We start from the raw sequence: 22897 nt of genomic DNA on the forward strand, positions 1-22897 counted from the left end.
TCAAACAAAGTTATAATTCTTACGTCTGCTCTTTTACGAACAAAGTCCAGAGCAACGAGTTTTCAAAATACAGTTGTAGAAAAATCATTTAATATGGAAGCAATGAAAACACAACAAAAACAAAAAAATGAGAAGCATACAGTGAGAAAAAACAAAACAAAAAACAATGCAATGAATGTGAGAGAGGGAGAGTGGTGAGTTCATGCAATCTAACTAAAAGGCAAAGAGGAGGACACAGAAACAGTCCATTGCTGGCGACCATCAGGGGAGAGGGGGGGGTTGTGGTGACATGATGCGAGCGTCACCTGTGCGACTCGGCGTTGTCTGCGCTGAGCTGCTTTCCGAGGACTCTGTGTCCGCCTGGCGTGGATAGAAAGTTGCTCTGCCTCTGTGCCCCACCTCCCAGCTCCACCTCCTGCACCTGAATGGTCACCTGCACAACAAAGGATGGTGTTCGTTAGTGACTGCAGCATCGCTTCACGACTAATTAAATACATTCTAGCTCGTGACAGCAAAATTTAAAAAAAGGTCCAATATTATGTTTGATTCAGTTATAGGAGGGATTTCAAACTCATTTTACATCGTGGGCCATGTTCAACCCACTTTGACCTTAAGTGGGTCAAACCAGTTGAAACAGAATTGCAATTTTAACAGCACGTCTCAGTTTTTCTGCATAATAAACGTGTCAGATTACTGAAAATGTTCTGGTAGCTCACTGCTCAGACATTCCTGCAGTTATAAAACAGTGTTTCTGTCATTTAACAGTTTAACTGTTACCCAGCTACTTTGGTATAGTATGAATGGCACTGGCGGTGCACTCCTTTACATTTTACAATGCCATCCAGTCGGCCAGACTGAAGTCTTTGTCGGGCCAATTATGGCCCCTGGGCCTCATGTTTGACACCTCTGAATTAGAGGGAATTCCTCAGAAGACAAAAAAACCCACATTTGATTGGCTCTTTGCAGTCACCTGCTGTTGTTGAGGTACACCCTGTGCCAATGGGACAGTGGGGCGGGCAGATGCTGCTTGTGGATTGGCTGGCAGAGACACTCGAGGAAGGCCCGTGGGAGGCGGGCTGCCACTCTGGCCCTGGTACATGGCTGGAGCGCCATGTTGGTACTGCACTGATGATTGACCTGAAAGAGAACAAGAGAGAGAAGGGGAAAAATGATGAGAGCAAAATCATCAAAAATGTAATAAATTTAAGCTGAGCAGAAATTTCCAAAAATAAAAAATACAACTAAATAGAATAAATAAATTCTCTTAAGACTTTTCAGCTGGAAACCGCAAATGACACAACGAGAAAATAAAAACAGCTGTTAACCTATCACGCTAATCACATGTTATTTCGTTCTTGACGACTGAGGTGTTTACTCACCTGCTGTCCCTGAGGAAACATTTTCATTGAGTCAGCATAAGCTATATGCTTTCTACTGCATTATTCAGAACACACAAACGAACATGGCAGTGCTATTGTACAGAGAACAAAAGCCAGAAACGAATAAAAAGCTTTGTTTTTAAATTAAATATCTGCTCTTTAGCTGCACTACCAGCAAATCCCAAACCGTATTTTAATTAACTTATAAAGTATGAATTGTGACTATAAAGGGCTTAACATTTGACCTCTGTAGCATCTAAAGTCTTCTTGTGTCCACTGAAGGCAGGCATAGATTTAATGTAATTAGGAAACTTTCTCTTACTGTTACATTAATACTGACGAACGAGTGTTTACAATCGGACATCATATTAAAATTGTACACTGTTCGTCCAGGTCGCGTCACGGGTTAAATGCATGGAACTGAGAATTGGAAATCAGTTTGTATTGTGCAGATATTCATACTTTGATTGCAATTACAAGTTTAAATTAACGCACTATAACAGGGGTGGGCAACTCCAGGCTTCGAGGGCTGGTGTCCTGCAGGTTTTATATATCACCCTGGGTCAACACACCTGAGTCACATGATTAGTTCGTTACCAACACTCTGGAGAACTTCTCCTCTTGAGGAGGTAATTTAGCCATTTGAATCAGCTGTGTTGGATCAAGGGCACATCTAAAACCTGAAGGACACCAGCCCTCGAGGGCTGGAGTTGCCCACCCCTGCACTATAATATGTTAAGATCAACATCACACTCATTACCATGCACAGAGACTACATGAACAATATTTCACTGTGTCTAGCCACGTAGCTTTGAGTGCAAAGCGACTTAAAGATTCGGAATCAGATTGTTTGTTTTATCTGGATAAAACAAATGATGCCAATGCATGTGGAAGATCTGGATCTTTTAGTGAGTCAGAATCATTACTTGTTGAAGTCTACGCACATTGGGATGCAAACTACCATGTGTTGAATCAGAAATGCAATATGCTGATCATTAGGTTTTTCTTTCTATGTTAAAATAGATGTTCTAATAAATATATAGCGAGCTGTGAATAAGCCAGTTAGTTTTATATTTACAGTTTAATCACTGCATTTCTGTACAGTCACATCACCTACTAAAGCATTTAAGCACTCCAGCGGTGGTATTACTAACCGTGCCCTTGCATTAGTCCTGCAGAGCCAGGCGGAGAACTCTGATTGGGCTGTCTGAAGAGGTGGTTGCTGGGCTGTGTTGGCGGAGGGCTAGAGGGCTGGATACGCAACCTGAGGGAGGACAGGACAAAGTAGGAGAGGAGAAGAGAGAGATACGACAGTGATGTAACACTTCAGTCGATAGCGCTGCACCACGGTATCAGGTTCATTGTTCACCGTTCAATAGCTGATGAGTAATGTGTGTGTGTGTGTGTGTGTGTGTGTGTGTACCTCTGAAGCTGGTGGGTTAGGTGACTGGGCTGGCTTTCTCCATGGCCTAAAGACAGACCCTGCAAGTAAAGACAAATAACCAGATTATGGCTCACAGGGCAGACTACATAACATGACAAAGCATAACACACATGTACACTTCTCATGCCTCCAAAAAAACACATTAAGTAAAATGAAGCTACAATGCACTGCAGCCAAGCCTAAGGTGATCCAAATCAATAAAGTTTCATCTCGCATGTGTTTCTCCTTCAACAAGATAAGCAACTTTTGTTTCCAGGAGCATCAGTAATTGAGTGCAGTACGCCCAGGTCTCATTGCAGCAATAATGAAAACATAATTCTCCCTTTTCTGAGTAAATTAGTAGAATACAATAATAATACAGTGGTGGATGCTCATATTAAACATGAGCACAACAGGTCCACTTAAGAGTTTCATAACGTGGCCCAAGTTGATGTGAAGACACAGTGCTTCGTATCATTAGCTTCACATACCTGGATTTGCTGGTGGAGGATTTGTTGCTCTTGCTGGTACAGGATATGCTGCTGCTGGGTGTGCTCCAGGAGTTTCTCATCCTGCTGGACAGCATACATTTTCTGGAGCTGCTCACACTCCTATTGGAAACACAGACGCGCACCCAGGGTGTTTAATACACATGCTAACAAGGCACAAAATTACAAGTATCCACACTCTACACGCTCTCAGGTTTGAACAATTACCACAGCTGCTTTCATTACCGTCTTGCCAGTAATTAGAACAAAAACCCAAAAATCCAAACCATTCAACACCGTTTCACCTCAGATTTGTTTGCCACAGGTGTGCTCATATAATTAAGATCACCCTGTGTTTAATGATACCGATCACATTTAGCTAATAAGATTAATTGTGTTGCAAAAATACCACATTTTCCAAGTGCTTCTTAAGTACAACCTCCTGATAACACCAGCTTTTTCAGTTTCAGCTTTTATGACCAACGAAGAGAGACGTAATTTACTGTAATCTAGTTTTACGGGTGCTTTCCCAGGCATAGGTCATGTATGTGCCTCTATTCTAAGCAATATTAATCCTGAATGCTCAACATGAAGCGCCCACCGATTCTGATCATTATCTCTTTCCCCACCTACGCCTCCTAGTGGGTGAGGTAATCTCATCGTGGGATTGCTGAAAATGATGCGACATCTCAAGAAAAGTTGTGGTTTTGTCAGGTCAGAGATTCAGTTTGGTCTCATTTTAAGAAAAGCTGATGCAGTGGATCCAACATTGTTTTTCTTTTAAGAAAAGCCTTTAGTTGGCTAACAGGAATCCCCGCACACTTAGTGGTGTGAAGACCAAACAATAAAATTAAGCTGTTGCACATTATCACTGCAGCCTGTGCAAACATGTCAAACAGATTTGGCCATGTGATGCACATAAAAGCAAAAAGGCAGATGTTACAAGAAATTCAAGTTAAAAAAAATATATGTGTGTGTGTTTTTTAAATGAGTCTTGCTTGATTGTGATAGTCTATTGTTGTGCTACTCTGTGTGTGTGGGGAGGGGCCATCCAAAAACATGAAGCAAGAACAGACAGGTGATGTGAAGCAAATGTCAGACTTCAGGTTTGATGATTACTGAAATTAAGTTAGTATAAGTGCAGTAACAGTCCTCCCAACAAGGAGTCACAACAGTGTTCAGATCCCATGGCTGACTGTGCCAAGACTGTCTGACTGAATGCATCGCATCAGAGTCCTCCACTGCTAACAAAGCACATATTTACAGTGTCAGGGATCTGTTTGTACTCGCCAGCGATTCAAACTTGCATCAGAGCGACTGCAAACTATTTCCTGTTCTGCACTGTTGCTCTGGGAACCATGTTTTGCATACAATATATAGATATAGATATATAGATATATATATATATATAATATCAACCCTAAGGGGAAAACAGTGATTTGTTTAGCCAAGCAAGAACAGTGATACGGTTTCACTGAAAATCCTCAATCTTTGAATGTGATTATTTTCTAACTGGTTAAAAAGTAAAAGTAAGGCATATATTTTTAACTCCTGCACAAATATAAGGATGTAAACAAGTTAATGGCTCTAAAAATGTATAAGTAAGGTGATGTACCTGCTTGAGTTGCTTAATGAGGCTGCTGTTCTCTAGGTGAGCCTTGAAGGCCTGAATGGTGGCAGCCCCGTCAGAGAACCGTCTGACAGGAGAGAAGCGCTCCATGGGCAGATGAAGGGTGTTACAGTCCTTATAGCTGGATCTGAAAAGGGGGCCATGGGGAGCAGACGCAGACAAGTGTGTACACAAATACACACGTGCACGCACACACATATACACGAGACGTAACACGACAGATACCATAGGTACACCATTGGACACACGCATTCAGCCATACAGACAGAGATAAGACACAGAAACAGACACGTGAGCACTTTAAACCTGCACAACATGGTCATATTCAGGTGTTGTCATGGAGGCGTAGTCCAGTGTGTAAAAAGCGTAAGGAGCCCGAACTTATGTGTCAAAGGAAACCTCGAAATTTCACCTTTCCTGTAAATCATGCCATGTAAGCCTGGTTACATTAGATGATCTTCATGCCAGGTTATCTAAGGTCAACACTGATGATATATATACACCATTCAGCCACAGCATTAAAACCTCTGACAGGTGAAGGGAATTAAACATCTTACTAGGATGATTTGTTTTTATTTTTGCAGTGGGTTTTAATCTCATACACCCAAACCACCTAAACAGACCACACACATACCCAGTGTTACAATGGTACTCCCTAAGAAGGACAACACACTCAAGGAAGCTCAAGGAGCACAAAGAATAATCCAAGATGCTGACCTGTTGTTTTCCCTGCAGAAGGAAGCCCTACCCTATTGGGAGGTGGGGGTTTAATGTTGTGGCTGATAGGTGCATAACAGTAAGTCCCCTCTTCAGCTGAACACTGATATAGTTATTTTTCTGTACAGAGCTTAGACAATGCAGATCATTTGATGGGATTGGATAAAGCAGCTGTGTCTGTCATCAAGAAATTCATATTCATAAAAAAGAAAGACAAAAATACAGCTGAACAGAACATGCTTTCTTTAAAATTCAACTTTTACCCATCTATAGCCCCATTTTAAACCCAAGGTTAGGCTGCCTTGGTAGAAAAGTACACTCAGTTTTGCTGAGCTGAGGGGGAGGATAATGACACCTATGAGGGACAACAGTTAAAACTACCAGCATGACAACAGTAAAATATGGCTGCTATTGCAGAGAAAATGTACAAATGTAGTGATTTAGCTCTGAGATGTTGTTCATACCTCCAAAAAAACCTCCAAAAACCTCCAAAAAACAAAAAAAAACATCTGGTAAAATCTCTGTCTTCCCCCAGGTTGTGAAAATGAAAGAGTTCTACTAAATCCTGGTTTACTGGTGATGTGACGATACAGCATTTGCGCCCTGTGTCAGAAACTCCATCTCTACCATCACTCTCCATTGGTGGGTATGGATCACATCCTTTGTGTTGTTTGTGATGTGTTTGCAAGTGATGAGAATGTGTGTGTGACAGTGTGTAAGAAAGAATTGGGCTTAACTTTCCATTCATTTAATGGGTCTCAGTGTTTGTGTGTGTCTGTGCATAGAGAGCTCGGAGTGGGTGTGTCCCCTCACCGGGTGTGTGTGTCGGGGACCCAGCCCACCCGCTGACGGGGGCCTTGGGGCCGCTGTGACTCTGCCGAGGGCTCGCCATGCGATGTGCTCATGAGCGTGTGCGTCGTGTGCCGCTTGGAGCGGTTCGCCAGGTACCTGGGCCGCAGGGAGGGGGGGGAGGACGGGGGTGAGGGTGGGAGACAGGAAGCAGCGCTGGTCAGCTCTCTGTCCTCATTGGCTAATGGAGATGGGGAGGGAAGGCCCACCCCTTCCCACTTCTGCCAATAGGTGCCATGATTAATATCATCTTAGCCAATCAAAAAACAGTAAACAAAATTACACCGGTTGATGGATGTTATAGCTTATGGGTGTCCCGCAACGCCCCAGCTTTCCAATTTTAGGATTGGACTGGTTGCCATTTAGTATTCATTGGTTTTGCAAGCTTCAGAGTTAGCAAAGCTGTGTGAGAAAGAGTGAAAAGGTCCAGAGGATAATTTGGCACTTACTGAAATGAGAGAGAGAAAGAAAAGCTCTTGGCCAAAGAGTATGAGCGATAGGAGGCACTGTGTCTGGTGGCAGATTCAGTTTAGGCCTGTGGCAGAAGGCACTTGCGCAATGGAGAGAGAAAAGATGGGATAAGCACCGCAGCAGAGTGGCCACCTCCCGTTGGGGGGGAAAAAGCAGAGCAGCCAGAGGCACTCACTCCCAGCAACCCAGGACACCAGCGAGGTCTACAGAAGGTGCTGTCTGAAGAGGATCGGCTGGGAAGAGCTCACCTAGACTCAACAGCTCCATAAAAGAACCCAGCGCCCGTCATTACCCCAGACTAATGTCAACGTTTTTCCACATTATTTTTAAAAACTAAGTCAAACATAAAATTGTCATTACATGACTATATTCATGTGGGTTTTTTACACTTTGTTTTATTCGGTTACCTGGTTATAAAACCTCCTCTATAAACTTTAGACTTCAATATCTTGGCCGACCCAGATCTCAGTACTTGTACTTGTCGTCACAGGTTATGAGACTTCCACAGATTCTCATTTAGACAGCACCTCTGTACGGTATTCCCCTTCACCAAAAACCGTCACCGTGGGTTACCTCTGTACTGCCTCTTGATCTGGCTCTCCGTCTGAACCCTCCTCATCCACCGGAGCTACTGCAGGGATAGGATGCTAAGAGAAGCAAAGAGTTTACTGGTCAACGCCTGTTCAGCACATAGGAGGACGACATACAAGGTGGACTACATTCAGAAATCCAGATCCTCACCGGGCTGGTGACAAGTGGCGAGGGCCCTCGGGGCCTTTTCAAGAGCTGAGCGTGTAGTTGAATGTTGGCCCCGCCGTCGGAAGCTCTTCGACCCAGAGGCCCCATGCCGTTGAGCAGTTGGAGGGTAGGCGGCTGCAACAATGATTGCTCCTGGAGGATCAGCAGGCACAGGAAGTCAGATTAAGTGGGAAAATAAATAAAGTAAGCTGATGGCTACCAAGTGAAATCTGGTCTAACCCAGCTGACTGTACCTTGTATTCCAGCTGCTGTGTGGGCTGCAGGCTCTGTGTGGGCATAAGAGTGTGCATTTGACCCATAGCGGGGGCAAGAGGGATGAAAGGGGGCTGGGGCAGCGCACCACGAGGGAAACCAGGTGGCAGCTTCTGGAGATCTTCCTGCATCTCTGTCCTGTTAGGGAAACGGAGAAAATGACATAAAATGAGTCGATGATTGTTTAAGATTAGTGAGAAAGCAGCTAATATAATTACTTATGCTTTAATGCTCCTCATTCTTACTTAAATTTGCTTGAAATAACCCACATGTGCACACCCTAAAATATATTACCTCATCTATAAATAGCTGGCAGTCAACAAATCTGAATGCAATTGTGCTGCACTGTTTTAGACAAATACCTAATAATGTGAGTGAAAACAGTGTCAGTTCATGCCTAACCTTTGGTCTGGTACCCCCACAGTGTGCCGCCTCATTGAAAGGTAGCGAGCCATGGCCTCAGGAGATGGCTCCTCCCCTTCATCGCTGTCCAGAGCCATGCTGCCGTCAGGCTGAACGATAGATAAACACACAGCCAGTGTTTGGTAATCAGAAGTGATCTTTGGTAGTGTGTGCTGCATGCTTGTGTGCATTTGTTACTTAATAAAGACAAAGTTCACATTTTAAATGCATTCCATGTTTATATAAACATGCATAAGTGTTTTCTATTAAAATAGAACACATTTTTACTACATAGCACTGACTAACTGAAATCAAAACACAGTTGAAGAGTCTAAAGAGACTCCCCTTATTTCTCATCATACTATATACACTGTTGCAGTTTATGAAGAAATTAGCTAGTTCTAGCTTGCTTTTCAAGCTCAACAGCCCTAGCTGCTGCGCACCTACTCCCAGGCTGATGCAACCACTTGACTCCACTGCTAACTCACCTCAACAATCTGGTTCTCTGGATTGATGAGTTGGACGTGGGGAACGGTTATGCTAACAGGATTACCTTGTGGGTCTGTCTGCTGGGACACACAAACACACACACACACATACAGAGGTCATAAGGGTTGTGCTAATTTGATAACAATCTTCTTAGCCCAGAATGATTGGCAGATATGGGTTAAAACCATTCAGCGGACAGACACCAGGACTACAGTAAGATATACTGATGGAGGAGTCACCTTTACTACATCTACAGCTCAAGTGCCTCACTTAAAATTTATTCCTAAAACCTGTTGATATAAAGACAATTTTGTATACACAGAATCTACAGAAAACTACACTGATCCTTTTAATTGTATCGCAATAATGTCACTGATATCAGCAGACCCCACATATCATGACAACACCAAGAGGTAATGAATCACCTGTACAGCATTTAGAGGATAGCTAATGGGGCGCAGTGTGGGTTGAGCAACACGCAGGGTCTTGTGTTTCTTGAGGCGGTCAGCCAGCAGACTGTAGATGGCACTGTAGTGATCATATGCATCTGTTTGTAGAGACTGAAGAAGAAAAGGCAATCCGTTCATAAGCTGTGCTATTTATTTTGACAAATAAACAAAAAGGTAGAGATGAAACTTTTCGCCACCTGAAGTGTGCGCTCTCGGTCCAGGCCCATCTCACACATGGCCATGAGCACTTGCTCGTTGATGAGCTCCATCTCTCTCTCCGTCTTCACCTGCTCACACTCCGCTATTAACTGGAAGGGAGTGGAAAAACATGGCAACGCTTTACAGACTGCAAATAATTGCTGCTATTAAACAACAATAATGATCAAAGCATTCACAATTTATTAGTGAGGCCAAAACTTAAGTTGATTTATGTCATTAGCTTGTGTAAAACAAGTCAAGATTTTATGAAGTGTGAATTATTTTATGTGTAATTACAGCTGAAAAGAGATGATAATTGCATTCTGATTACATCCACACCCATAACACTACATATGAGGAGGAGTAATGAAAACATGATCACAAACCACAGTGATCATTAAAAATTCATACTACAATGGATATGCTCAGCTACAGATACTGACATTAAGTCAAAAGATCAGTATATCTTAACCCAGTGGGTTTTTCCCCCTAAAATAACCAAGTAGCTTTGGTCCCTGAACGCAACCTAACCTAACTAACAGCAAGTGAAAGCAAACAGACAGTGAAACCAAAACCAAAAGGTGAGTACTGGAATATAAACCACAGCCTTCAGGTTCACAGTCTTGTGATTTACAAACGTACAGGTGAGGACAAAATTAGTTTTTGTCTATATGTTTCCAAAGGCTTTCTTTAAAAAAATCAACAAAAAAAAAAATCATAGTTTTCTTTAGAAATGATCAATTATTTCTATTTTTAGAAAATAACCGAGGTCTATATTATTAGCCACCCCTAAAAACTGACCATTTTATTGAGCTAGAGCATAAACCACTGCCATGATGACATTTTGTAAAGTTAAAATGAGTGTTATTTTCCCATTTACAAACTTCAGTGACAGTTTGAGCTGTCAGTGAGAAAGTATCATGTCGAAAACAAAGGAAATCAGTTTAGACTTGAGAAAAAGAACCGATGACGCTCACAAAGCAGGAGATGGATATTCAAATGTATCACAGAGTTTCCAAGTGTCAAGAACTGGAGTGAGAAGTATCGACAGCCACACAGTACAGAACGAGCCTGGCGGAGGTAGGAAGCCAAAGAGACTCGTGAATGGCTTATCCAAGACTGGAATTGTAGTCTTAAACAAGAAAATCTCTAGAATCCTGAGCATAATGAATGAACTGCGGGTTTGCAGATCAAGAAAAACTCGATTTCTGTTTAGAGACACCTTGAAGTCAGACTGAAGTATGCTAAAGACAACACAGAGAAATATTCTGCATTGGGCAGCCCGGTGGTTAGCATTGTTGCTGCACAGCAAGAACGTCCTGAGTTCAATTCCACCATCAGGCTGGGGTCTTTCTGTGTGGAGTCTGCATGTTCTCCCCGTGTTTGCATGGATTCCCTCCGGGTACTCCGGAAGTGAATGGATGGATGGATGGATACTGGAGATGGTCCTTTGGTCAGATGACATGAAACTAGAGCTCTTATCCCATAGAGATGGGTGTTTACTCCCCCCATAGTGAAACACAATGGTGGGAGTATTATGCTGTGGGGATGCTCCAGTTGGTCTGTAATAGGGAATCTCATCAAGGTGGAAGGAATCATAAAGAAAGAAGGATATGTGAAGATTCAGAAAGAAAACCTCATGTAGTCAGCAGCAAAACTGAGTTTGGGTCATCGCTTTGTCTTCCAACATGAGAACAACCCAAAACATAGCGCCGTGGTGAAGAACGACCTCCAGAAGACCAAAGGGATGCCTGCACAAAGCCACAACTTGAATCACACTGAAAATCTGAAGTGAAGTGGAGACCAAGGTCCATCAAATCTGGTGGTGCTTAAGAGATCTGCCAAAGATGAATGGGCTGGGATTGCTCAGGACACGCGTGCGAGACTTCAGACTGGTATCATGCAAAAAGGATAATATTATTATTGTATGTGCACAATAATTCTGAGCCTGGTAGTTTTTGGTTTTTATGAAATAACTTTGATTCTGTGTGCAAAATAAAATTAAGTATCCAAAACAAATAGGAAGTGTGGTAAAAATTCCTTCATCTGTTTAAGAGCAATTAGGAAATAGTTCTCCAAAATGGTGATAGGGGAGCCAGTAATTCTGTCCTCATCTGTATAATCTCTTAAAAACAGGTGTTGCAAAGACCAGTGACACTTTTATAACCATCCATAAAAAGGCTTATTTGATGAACCACAAACTACTTATTAACCATTACCAAAGTTAAACACATATCCAGATAAATGTTTATAAATGTTTATAAAAAGTACTAGAAATTACTTTGCAAATTAATTATATGAGTTTAACATTTTTAGATAATGTGCATATTCAGTTCCTAATGATGCAAAGTAACTTTAAATGAATGATTCCTTGCAAAGGGATTAAAGAGGGCTAGTTCAAGGCTAGCTGTTAAGCTTAACTGGTGCCTGACAGTAACTATATTTAACATAATATTTAATAACTCTGGGGTTCATTCTCATCCAGCTTTCAATCATCTCTAGTGCAACCAAATTAAATATGTTGTTCGTGTAACACAGTGTAGCCACTAAATGATGGGGTGAGTCGTTTTTGCAAAAACTCTGCTTTCTGGCAAGAGTTTTGCCAAATCAACATCTTATACTGAAACTGTAACAGAAAAAAGCACACACACACACACACACACGAAGAACAGAAAGAATGACTTTGTGAAATCCTTTTAAAAAGGTCTCACCCGGTCAAACTCTGGGTCTGGGTCCCCCTGTCTCATCCACTTGTTCTTACAGATCTGCTCCATGGTCAACCGTCTGCTGGGCTCCAGTACTAACATGTGTCTAATTAAGTACTCACAGTCTGTAACAACACATAAGCATACATGTTATGCATTTATATCAGAGTATAATAGTTCAACTATTTAACTAATAAGCCTAAATCTTTCAAGTGGTGACAAACGATCAGAAAAAGCTAAAATGATTTGCATTGTTCAAAAAAAAAAAGATAATTATTAATTTATTAATTTAGTTTCTGTTAGTCCAATTTTATTCTTTCCTCTCATACAACATAAAATGCTTTTTTCCAAAAGAAACTTTTGAAAATCAAAAGCTGGCCAGGCTTGGACTTCAGCGGCAGCTGTTAAAAGTCTTTACCGTGTACGTCGCGCGGAACAAAGGTAAATTTGTTTTGTCTGATTAAAAACATGGAGAAGAATAAGAGTTGACTGCAGTCCCACCTGTGGACATGAAGAAAGGGATGCGGAACTTTCCACTGAGAACACGTGCCCGCAAATTTTGTAGAGTGCTGCCATCAAAGGGCAGGGCGCCGCACACCAGCACGTATAACACCACACCTAAGCTCTACACAGAGGAGAGGGAAAACAGCTGTGAGCACATCACTTTGAAAAATTTGAAAACCATTCATTTATTAATTTTTCCAGAGCTCTGTGTGTTATTTAAGAAATGTGGTCGTCTGTGTTTTTCTTTTTCTTTTCAATTCAGCCGTACCTGGAACATTCAAGTCAGCTAGCCACACCCCACGTTTGAGCCCAGCAGGGCCTTCTGCGTACCTAAAAGTCGACTCACCCATATATCTACTTTGGGACCGTCATACTCCTTTCCCTCAAATAGTTCAGGAGCAGCATAGGGAGGGCTGCCACACCATGTCTTCAATAGCTGGCCTCGAGAAAACATGTTGCTGAAACCAAAATCTGACAGGGCAGACAAGAGGTTGATTTAATCTCACCAGTTGCCTTGACAGAGTAAACATTTTGTTCAAAACAGAAAAATGCTCCCTAAGTGCATGCTGACACTTGCCTGCATCCACATCCACCACTAAATTTAACCTACCCACCCATTCGCTCTTCAGTACAAACACACACGTGCGCGCACACACCTGCGATTTTGATGTTGAGGTTGTGGTCCAGGAGCAGATTCTCTGCCTTCAGGTCTCTGTGGACAATGCTGCGGCAGTGACAGAAATGAACCGCTGCCACGATCTGCTTGAACTTCTTCCTGGCATCTTTTTCTGCCATTCGCCCGTGAGCCACCAGGTGGTCTGTACATCCAAACAAAACACAATTGCTGGATTTAGGAAGGGAACACAATGTTTCTACTGTCTACCTGTTCAGGTACAAGATCCTGTGCTACAAATGTCCTTAAATTAATTCCCAAGACTGGCCAGGTGAACATTAAAGTGTACAGCTTTGGTGGGATCTGGGATTTTAAAGCACAGAGAGGGAATTTCATTTCCTTTTTACAGGGAAAAACTTTCATTTTAATTACAGAGAGTCTGCAGATTTAAATAAATTAGACTCTAAAACCTTTTTAATTCCACTTTAAAGGACATTTAATACCAAAGCTACATTGGAAACACATCAAACACATTGATTTACATTCAACATGAACATTGAAGTAAAATAAAAGCTTTTGACTGACGTTAAGAAACTTGTGTTCATTAAAGAGAAAAATCTTGATGTTGTCCTTAATGGTCTTCAATGTTATTTTGATTTATCTGCATTTCCAAGCACTGACTTAACATTGTTTAGTAAAATACACAATTAGTCTTAAACTTGCATCTTCCCACGTCTGAGGCTAGCTAGCAAAGGCCCCTTTTAATCATCATTACCTTTTTCATCAGACTTTCTGGCAGTGAAGCACTAAACTGAACCTCTTTCCCCCCTGAACACATTAAATTCAGTTTTGTTTTTTCCCCACATTAAGTTTCAACTGTTAGATAATGCTTCTACTCCTCATTAGCTGTTTTTACACATGTATTAAAAAAGAGAAAAGCTTAAAGAAGTTATTAAAAAAAAGAAAGATTTTACTTAATAACACAGTTATTCATAGCTGATATCAACCCACTTAGATCAGCATTTAAAATCAGCTTGGAGTTCCAAAGTAGCAGAGCCCAAATGCTATAGCTGCATTACGTGATCACAGTGCAGTCGTGAAAGCAGCAGTACTGTGTGTGGAAAAAGTTCCTGAATTTAACACAAAACTTAAACACTTAGAGTCAATTTTCAATCTGTGTTTATCTAAAACGTTTACAGGACCTGGAGGCACTCTGTAATTAGATTACAATTTTGTTTTATGTATGTTGACACAATCAAAAATCAAAGTAAGAGAAAGTCAATGACAGAGAATCTACATTATAAGGTGACAGTGGGGGACTCCCTTACCGAATATCTCTCCGCCGCTAGCGTACTCTGTTACCAAATAGATCATCCTCTCCGTCTCCATCACCTAAAGATATAAACAAATGATAAAAACCAGGACCTGCAGACCCTCTTCACAGGCCAACATCTAGTCATGGGCAGTTCATGCGTTACATAACTGAATGACTAAGCACGGTTTGGCATACAAACAAGAAAGATGTAAATAGAACAAAAACAGCCATGTACTTAAGTGTACTGATCAACCTATGCATGTGTGAGGATCAGATTATTAAAATTTATGGTAACGTGATAAAAAAGCGTGCCTTCAAATTGCTGGGGGCTATTTCAGATCAGATGCTGGGACACTGGTAGGGTGTTACAATCCTCATACACCTGGAAAAGTATGAAAACAAACAAAACTCTCACCTCTAAATTTCTATCACCGAGTCTCACTAGAGTGAGGTTTTGGGCAGAAGGTTGTAGTTGTACTGCCCCCCCCCCCCCCCCCCCCCCCACCCCACTTTCCCCCACACCCTCCAATACTTTTGAGACTTTTCCAGGTACATTTTATAATTGAACTGTCAACACCCCCAGAAAACAATGTCTGGTAACATCTGGATTCTTCTACACTTCAATCATCTATTTGCTCACATTTGGCCACAGGTCCTGGGTGGAAGAAGTGAGCAGAGATGTGTTAAAAGGCTCTGTGGGTGAGAGTGACTGTGTACCTGGTAGAGGCGGATGATGTGGGGGTGCTTCAGCAACTTCATGATTTGCACCTCTCTGAAGATCTTTTTCAGGTTCTCCTCGTCCAGCTGGGTCTTATCCACTATTTTTATAGCCACCTGGAGACAGAGACGCGAGAAAAAAAGAGATGGAAGGAGATGAATGATGGGAGAAGGAGAGATGGCGAAGTGGTGAAGAGGGTGAGATTAAAAAAAGAAACATGGAGTACAGAAGACAGAGAAAAAAAGCAGAAACAATAACGGTTAGCAGAGGAGGAGAGAATGCGTTTTAAAACATACAATATGTTTGTCAGCTCTTATGTCTCTAAAGCACTCATGACAACGGTATTTTGCCGACACCTAAATTACAGACAACACATCTAGGGCACAGTCACAGTGTCTTAACAATATTGCTGTGATGACACAATAATCAAAGAACAGTAACAAGCCAAGTAAATTACCAACAAAGGGACTAAGGGCATGCAGCCCAGGAGACTTTACCCATTTAAAAAAATAACTTAAAGACAACTAAAAATGAAAACTAACAGGGGACACCGACACTTCTTGAGGTGATTGGTCGGCAAGTGTGCTGTCAGACTGTGTTATTCCTGATTTCCAGCTTGTTTGGATAACGTGACCCACACCGTGACCTTCGACTGCAAGCGTAATGCTTGCGTAACTGCTGAGCCCCTCGACAATAGCTCCGGCAATGCGGACTGTGATAATTTGTGACAGGAGCTTTGCTCCGCCACTTAGGAGTGGGTAGACGACTTTAATGACTTAATCAAGCAAAGCTAATGGGGATGCCCCAAAACACAGCTTCTGCTTCTGCTAGACAAGTGTGGACAGAGTACATGAAAACTATGCTGTGATTACACACACACACACACACTCAGACACACACTCACACACCAACTCATTTGTCAAATTCTGTGAAGTACTATTTCGAGTACTCCTTTTAGCCATGAAGATGAGGCCATCTGAAGCCTGGCAAGGCCAACTTCCTGGAGCAGACAGGAAGGGGAAGTGAGGAAGAGCGGACGTAGGGGCTCCTGAGAGAGCACAGGGCAGCAAGTATGGCATTCATCCAGCTTATATGGTGCATTGGTGTGTGAACTTTCCTTTCAAAGGTATTGTACAAACTGTGACAAACATTGGCACTTGGTAGAGTTCATGTGTTCACTAAATTTGGCAACTTACAAAAACAACGTGTCAGGTGGGCAGAGTTGGTGTTGTGTGTTTTTTTAAATCACACTTTATTTGATAACAGCACTGAGTCCCACATACACAACTGCTATTTCAGTTCTAATAGTCGCGAGTATCTTAAATTGGTTAAATAAAAATAAAAGAAGCTTGAAAAACAAAATTCCTAATTAAATGAAAACAGTTGACTTATCCAGCCTGATTGACCATGTTTGTTTAGTTTAAATAGATAATTTTACAGAGCATTAAAAACAAGACTGAAACAAAAATCACCCCCCATGTATGTAAGCATCTGTTTGGAACGTGTGAGTCTACGAGGTATTTTAAGCCCTGGAAATCTATTCTTAGAACTGGCCATCGTCAAGCCTTGTTGACGTAACTGCTCCTGTCTGCATCTTCTGGACGGTATCAACAGGACATCTGGATCACACGAGAATGAGCACAATTATTATCACTTTGGGGGGCAGCGAGACCTTGTGAAAAGGTGGAAACAGGGCAGCAAGTACAATTATACAACAATGACATACCCCAAAAAAAGAGGAAGAGAGGAAGATTATTCATTTTTTGGCACCACAAAAATAAATTTGAAGTATTCCCTTTTCTCCATGTTCTCATACACACTAAGGCATCCTATAAATTTAACTTGTTCTTTTTCCAGTAGTAGCATATGGGACATCAAAATAAATATCTCAGCCACAAAAAAACTAACAAAGGACAAGCCATTCTTTCCTAAAGACACACAGTCATTTTTCTCCTTTATACGGTAGGGTCTGGCTTGAAGTGAGATGCTGGATCAAGATACGTTTCCAAGGACAGAGCAAAGATACCAGTTACCTCCAACCAAGATGTTGATCTTGGCTGAGACGGAATTCATGATAACACATTCGTGTCTGTTTGCACAGGCATTTGGCTGTGCACGGTGAAGGGTTTGAGGAAAGCAACCTATGCAGATTTGCTTGCATGCTGTCCTCCATAAAACCCAGCAGCATGTAGCCCGACTATCATGTACAGAATGCCGATTGCTTGAGAAGTGGATTTGGACGGGAAGGGAGTGACTGGAGCTTACCACAATGAGCAAGAAATACAAAAAATAATCAAAGTTTCAAAAAGCATCATGGGAAGCACTGAGAGTGGCTGCAGTGGAGCCCCCTCATTATGACTTCAGTCTTCTCCCTGATAGGAACAACAACAGCACGAACACACACGAGAAGTAGCCCACAGACCAGCCTGCAAAGCTCTGCGTAGGTCCAGCATACAGCAATACCAGTCCCCTTAAGCCTTTCAGGTCCAGAGGCAGTTATAACATGTTTTAAGGTTGTGAGGAATGAGTAAAGGGTGCGGTTTCACACATGCCTTGCACTGAATATTTAGTATTAAGTGAAGAGAAATATTGGTGGCAGATACACAGAGGCAGAGAGAGAACAACTCTATAGAGAATGTTAGCGGGCGGAAAAAAACAAATGTATAATGTTAGACACACATACACGCGTCTGCTAAATGTCATTTGTACTAGTGAAGCAAAAGAAAACATTTAGTCACGTTTGACAGAAAACTCCAGATCATATTGGTCCCGCTCTGGAGCCTTGTCTCTCTCTCTCAGCACAGACAAAATCCAGCCCATGACAGGAGACTTTTGCCAGTTATTCGGTTAGTAATATCTTAAGAGTATAAAAACTGAATGTGTCCTTGCAGGAAGTAAGACATGGCTGCAACATGGTTTAACTCTTTATTCCATAAAGACATCTGATGACCGCTGCTGTACCCTTAATTAAGAGTTCTGAGACCTCAGTATATATCAATAAACACATGGTTTGGTAACCATTACAATTGTTTCTGGGTTTTTCCAAGGGTAGCTGTATAGGTAAAGACCTCCCTCACTAACCTCTGATGCACACAGAGTCATTTTGTTCTATAAGCAGGTCTGAAATGACACAAAAACTGATCAGATGAGAAAAGAGATTCAAGGGTTACTCCTAGTAAGCTTTCATGGGGTACGGAGTTAAGCACAGGGTGCATGAGATCTGGTTTTCATACCAAAAATTCAGTTACTTTCTGTTGTTGTTTGTTTTTAGCTGCTGTAAGACATGCTTTTTTCCCATCTTGTCTGGTGGATGAGGCTCATTTCAGAGAGGTGATAACGAAGAGCTGTCCTTTTTTAATTCCCCGTTTTCTTAAATATTAGTTTCCCGAATTTTCCCTTGAGCAGCTTTCATTGCTTGAGATTAGCACAGCTAGTAGAGTATGTTCATTTTATTGTGTTAACAGGTTAACCAACTTGCCCTGAGGTGAGGTTAGCTCTAAGCTCGACTCCACTGCCAAGCATGCGACAAGTGCATGTCTGTAAAGTTCAGTTTCAACCTTCACTAGAGTTTGTGTACCGAAGCACTTTTGGGATTTTCATCTGCTTTGATCCAATTTCCATGGCTATTTCTGCCAAAATACCTGCGCTCTCTCTCTCTCTCACACACACACACACAGGAAGACACACACACAGACACATGCACACTCTCCTGGGAGGCCAGCTGCAATGAGACGAAGTGTCATATAGCCCTTCTGATCACAAGACAGTGACCTCAACACAGCACCATGTCCGAGCAGCTGATGCCCAGAAGAGGAGTCTGGACCCGTTACTACACACAGACACAGACACAAGTTTCGGAGAACACAACAGTAACCACGAAGTGTTCAAGAAATGGCTCCTTTAGTATTTAGTGTAAAGCACCATTCATGACTCAGAGCTGGAGGAAGAGTACTTTCTATACCCAAATATTTTAGGATGTGCGTTTCGAAGTAACTGTTCCCAACTAATAAAAACAGTAAATAAAAGTTGGTGCTCATGTAGATACAAAAAAACTAAGCTTTTAATTTTATTTCATTTTAGTTATTTCACTGCGTCCACTGTTAAATGAACTTGTAACATGCAGCTCAGAAAAGGTTAAACATCATAATTCGTTATAAGAAACTCAGTAATAAGCTAAGATGTAAAGTACATCCAAATCTTATCACTCTCCTTTATTGGCGGCTTTTTTAATGAACTGATTGTAACAGGTTTCAGTTGTACAACAACGACTCAGCTACCGTACAGAGGACAGCAGGACTGAGATTATTGGGAGCTTGTTAGGAGCTTATACGCAAGTTAATGACACAGTGACGCTTACATGTCTCCCTGCATAAACACAGTGGACACCAACACAGACACAAGAAGGACTGAAGTAAACACTGCTGCAACAACAATTTAAAGACCACAGCGCATTTCTTGTACTCCATCTTTGCTGTGAAACATGCCTGCCCTCATGCACACGTGTTTGTGGTTGCTGTTGTGTGGCGGGGAAATCTCATTGTCATTGGTTAGCAGTTACAGTAAAATGCCTTCATTTTCAGCAATGCACTATTTATGGAAAAACATTACACTGTCTTATCTTGTGTATTACTGCACATCTACTATGGGCCACGAACTCTGTCATGCTGCTCATTTCTAAGAAACTGTGTACACAGAAAACCATAAATCAGCTTTTTCCAAGTTACGGAAAACACCCTCACTGTGATTCTTGAAAATACCATCAAGTCAACATTTTTGCCCAAGACACTGTGAAGATAACTGCATTTAGGCTGGATTCATGCCCTGATCACACTAGATAGTGTGCATCACAGATGGGCATTATCTGTAAGCTGCCAAAATCTATCAATATGGCATTTTAAACCCACTTTACACTGGGACTGGACAGCTGTGTTGAGGTGAGAGGAACTGGGCATCACTGCGCAACATTTTCCAAGTGTGCAACCCATCAGAACAACTCTAAAACTGTCTGAAGTTATCCTGGATTTTAAATAACACTGGATTCCTGCAGCCAATTTTTTATCCCGGCTTTAACTGACATGAGCGACCATAAACACAATCAATGCATCTATATTGAATTGAAACAAACAGGGCAATCAACAGAAACACTAACCTCGCATGCCTTTGGTCAACAAGGTCTATCTTTGAGGAAGTAAAAGTCGTAAAAGGTTTCCGCGGGTGAAACTGTGGAAGCTTTTATTAACCTTCTATTAACGGTTGCCTGTAAATGCCTTTGTCTGCGGATCTCAGGCGGTCTCTCGCCCTTGTCAGTTTTCGGCTTGGTGCGGCTGAGGTGTAGGTGCCATTCGGCTTCGGTTCTCCATTGTTCTCTCTGGTGCTAATGTGCTAGTCTCAAGACTGCTTGACTTCCACACCTACGTCTGCTCAGCCAAGAAGTGTATTCTGCTACAGTAAATTGAAACAGTCTTGCTGACCACGCAAAGCACTTTAGACTACATGCCACATTTAACCATACATTCATACTGTTCTTATTCTCCACACACCAATTAAGCTAACATGAATGTGTCTGGACAGCGCTGAGGGGTTTGCAAGCAAGCCAGTCAGAGCATCTCTACTGGAAAAACTGTTTGATGACACCATTTTTAAATTACCCTCAAGCATGTTTTCGGCATCATCTTCTGTTAAAAAAAAAAAACAGAGTGCAGGGAAATACCTGACAACATATCTATAGAGAACCTACAGATAACATGAATGATGAGCTATGCTCTGTGATGCCTGTTCGCGTAGCTTTCAGGATCCTTTAGGACTTGAACTTGAAAACATCCATGCATGACTCAACTATGATTCTAAAAAGCAGAACTTGGTTTATGGTGTAATGTCTACAGTGGGAAGCCTGGGAAAGTGCATCTTGTGTGCTCATCTGTGTTCTCACACACACACACACACAAAATGGTGTGGTGTTAAACTGTATGAGGTTAACCTTCATCGACAGCAGACACAGATTACGACACCCACAGAGGGAATAATGCTCAGGCTTAACCCACATCAGCATGTGAAGGCATTTTAACTCACATGCACACAAAAACCCCAGCTCAACTGATAACCTGCCATCCCATGTTTGCTGTTAAATCTCATCTTTTCAAATATAAACACTATAAAACTGAGTCTGAGTCTTGCATGCTTATGTCACAAAGACATCACGCACCATGAGGTCACGTCAGGTCAGCACAAATGGCGTTGCTCTGGCTGTGCTAAGCGTGAGCACGCACAGTGATGTTACAGGCACAATGAGTCAGCAGCACAATGCCTTTCAGAGGTGTTTTACTGGTGTGTTGTGCACTTGTATGAGTAAATGTGTCGAAATGACTCAGCTGAGTGTGTTGAGCTGAAACTACAAGAAAGGAGACATGCTACAGCGCAGAGAAAAAAAACTGGACATCACATTCATCTGCCAATTTGGCAGCTTTTTCCCCTTCTTAAATAGCAAAGCAGGCATTTTATGGTGACTAAACTCTGTGGGATAGAAATACCTCATCGTGCGTAGCATTCACCACTGAGCTTTGATGAACACAGACATCACAAGAACCACTCCTCCGAAGCTTAATAACTATTTTATTCGATTTTTATTAATGACATTTTTATATCAGAAGCAGAAATTGGAATTAATGCATACTTTACAAGGAGACGCCACCTGAAACAGCATCAGTCTGCATTAGGCCTGTTCGAATGAACGATCAGCTTGGGGATTGGCAATGTTCAGAGTAAGTGGCCACTATCAGCTTCTTTTTTTTAATGTCTTAAAAAACATTATTATTAAATTAATATCCAATTTAATTTGACCCGTCATAGTTTTGCAGCAGCATTCTATGACTATAACTGCTACTTGCAACACCTACACAGTAGACTTGAATAGTCCAGAGCAGCAAGTCTTTTGTGGCATGCTCAGCTAAACGCAGTTTTCAAGGTGCCTGATTACCATAGAAAGCACAAAAGATGGAGGTAACGACCATGCCATCCCCGATGGCTTTGGACTCCACATTTTGAAGGCTCAACAACAATCTTTTTTAGCATTAAAAGTGGAGACGACACGTCCTTCATCAGGATGCTACAAACATACAGACACATCTATATAACATTCAAATCAAATTTAACCAGCAACCTGCTTGTTACAGCATCATACTTACTAAGACTGCAGTCAAAAACTGAACAGGTGCCATGCAAAGACACATATGCCGGCCAAGGCACAGAAAACTGCTAATTACTGGAAGAAATGTAACACCAATTACATGCAAGCAATTGTACTGTCCTGTTAAATTATGCTATTAACTTTTCACAAGGGTGGGATTAATAATGTTTGCTGCATAGCTCCCAAAACTAACGTTACTGGGTGTTTTTTTATGACCTAAACCCACTAGCTGCTACCTTAATGATAACTTAACAGACAGTTAGTGTGGGTGATTGATAGTGAAAAGCTAACTTTAGCATGTGTACACCATTGTGCATGTTGAACATACTGTGAACTTCCCATGTATTTACTGC

The 22897-nt window shown here is 41.7% G+C and overlaps 1 protein-coding gene across 3 annotated transcripts in view; it reads right to left on the reverse strand.

The window, feature by feature from the left end:
* sik3 (SIK family kinase 3) overlaps window positions 1–22897 on the reverse strand; it is a 37271-nt gene that overhangs the window by 5951 nt on the left and 8423 nt on the right. Inside the window, exons 2-21 of one of the 3 annotated variants that reach the window (XM_084951172.1) lie at window positions 15361–15477; window positions 14657–14720; window positions 13372–13533; window positions 13062–13186; window positions 12713–12836; window positions 12218–12336; window positions 9506–9616; window positions 9285–9419; window positions 8859–8936; window positions 8371–8480; window positions 7950–8106; window positions 7699–7848; window positions 7531–7604; window positions 6451–6585; window positions 4906–5047; window positions 3294–3413; window positions 2803–2861; window positions 2534–2643; window positions 971–1137; window positions 306–433 (exon numbers count right to left, since the gene is read on the reverse strand). In XM_084951172.1, coding sequence (XP_084807298.1) covers window positions 306–433; window positions 971–1137; window positions 2534–2643; window positions 2803–2861; window positions 3294–3413; window positions 4906–5047; window positions 6451–6585; window positions 7531–7604; window positions 7699–7848; window positions 7950–8106; window positions 8371–8480; window positions 8859–8936; window positions 9285–9419; window positions 9506–9616; window positions 12218–12336; window positions 12713–12836; window positions 13062–13186; window positions 13372–13533; window positions 14657–14720; window positions 15361–15477 — 2387 coding nt within the window. Of the gene's footprint in view, window positions 1–305; window positions 434–970; window positions 1138–2533; window positions 2644–2802; window positions 2862–3293; window positions 3414–4905; window positions 5048–6450; window positions 6586–7530; window positions 7605–7698; window positions 7849–7949; window positions 8107–8370; window positions 8481–8858; window positions 8940–9284; window positions 9420–9505; window positions 9617–12217; window positions 12337–12712; window positions 12837–13061; window positions 13187–13371; window positions 13534–14656; window positions 14721–15360; window positions 15478–22897 lie in introns of all 3 variants that reach the window. The other 2 variants (XM_084951171.1, XM_084951173.1) reach the window with 2 other exon arrangements.

This window comes from Perissodus microlepis, chromosome 14 (genome assembly GCF_051167445.1).
Source record: "Perissodus microlepis isolate ML-2025 ecotype Zambia chromosome 14, ASM5116744v1, whole genome shotgun sequence".
Lineage (NCBI taxonomy): Eukaryota > Metazoa > Chordata > Actinopteri > Cichliformes > Cichlidae > Perissodus > Perissodus microlepis.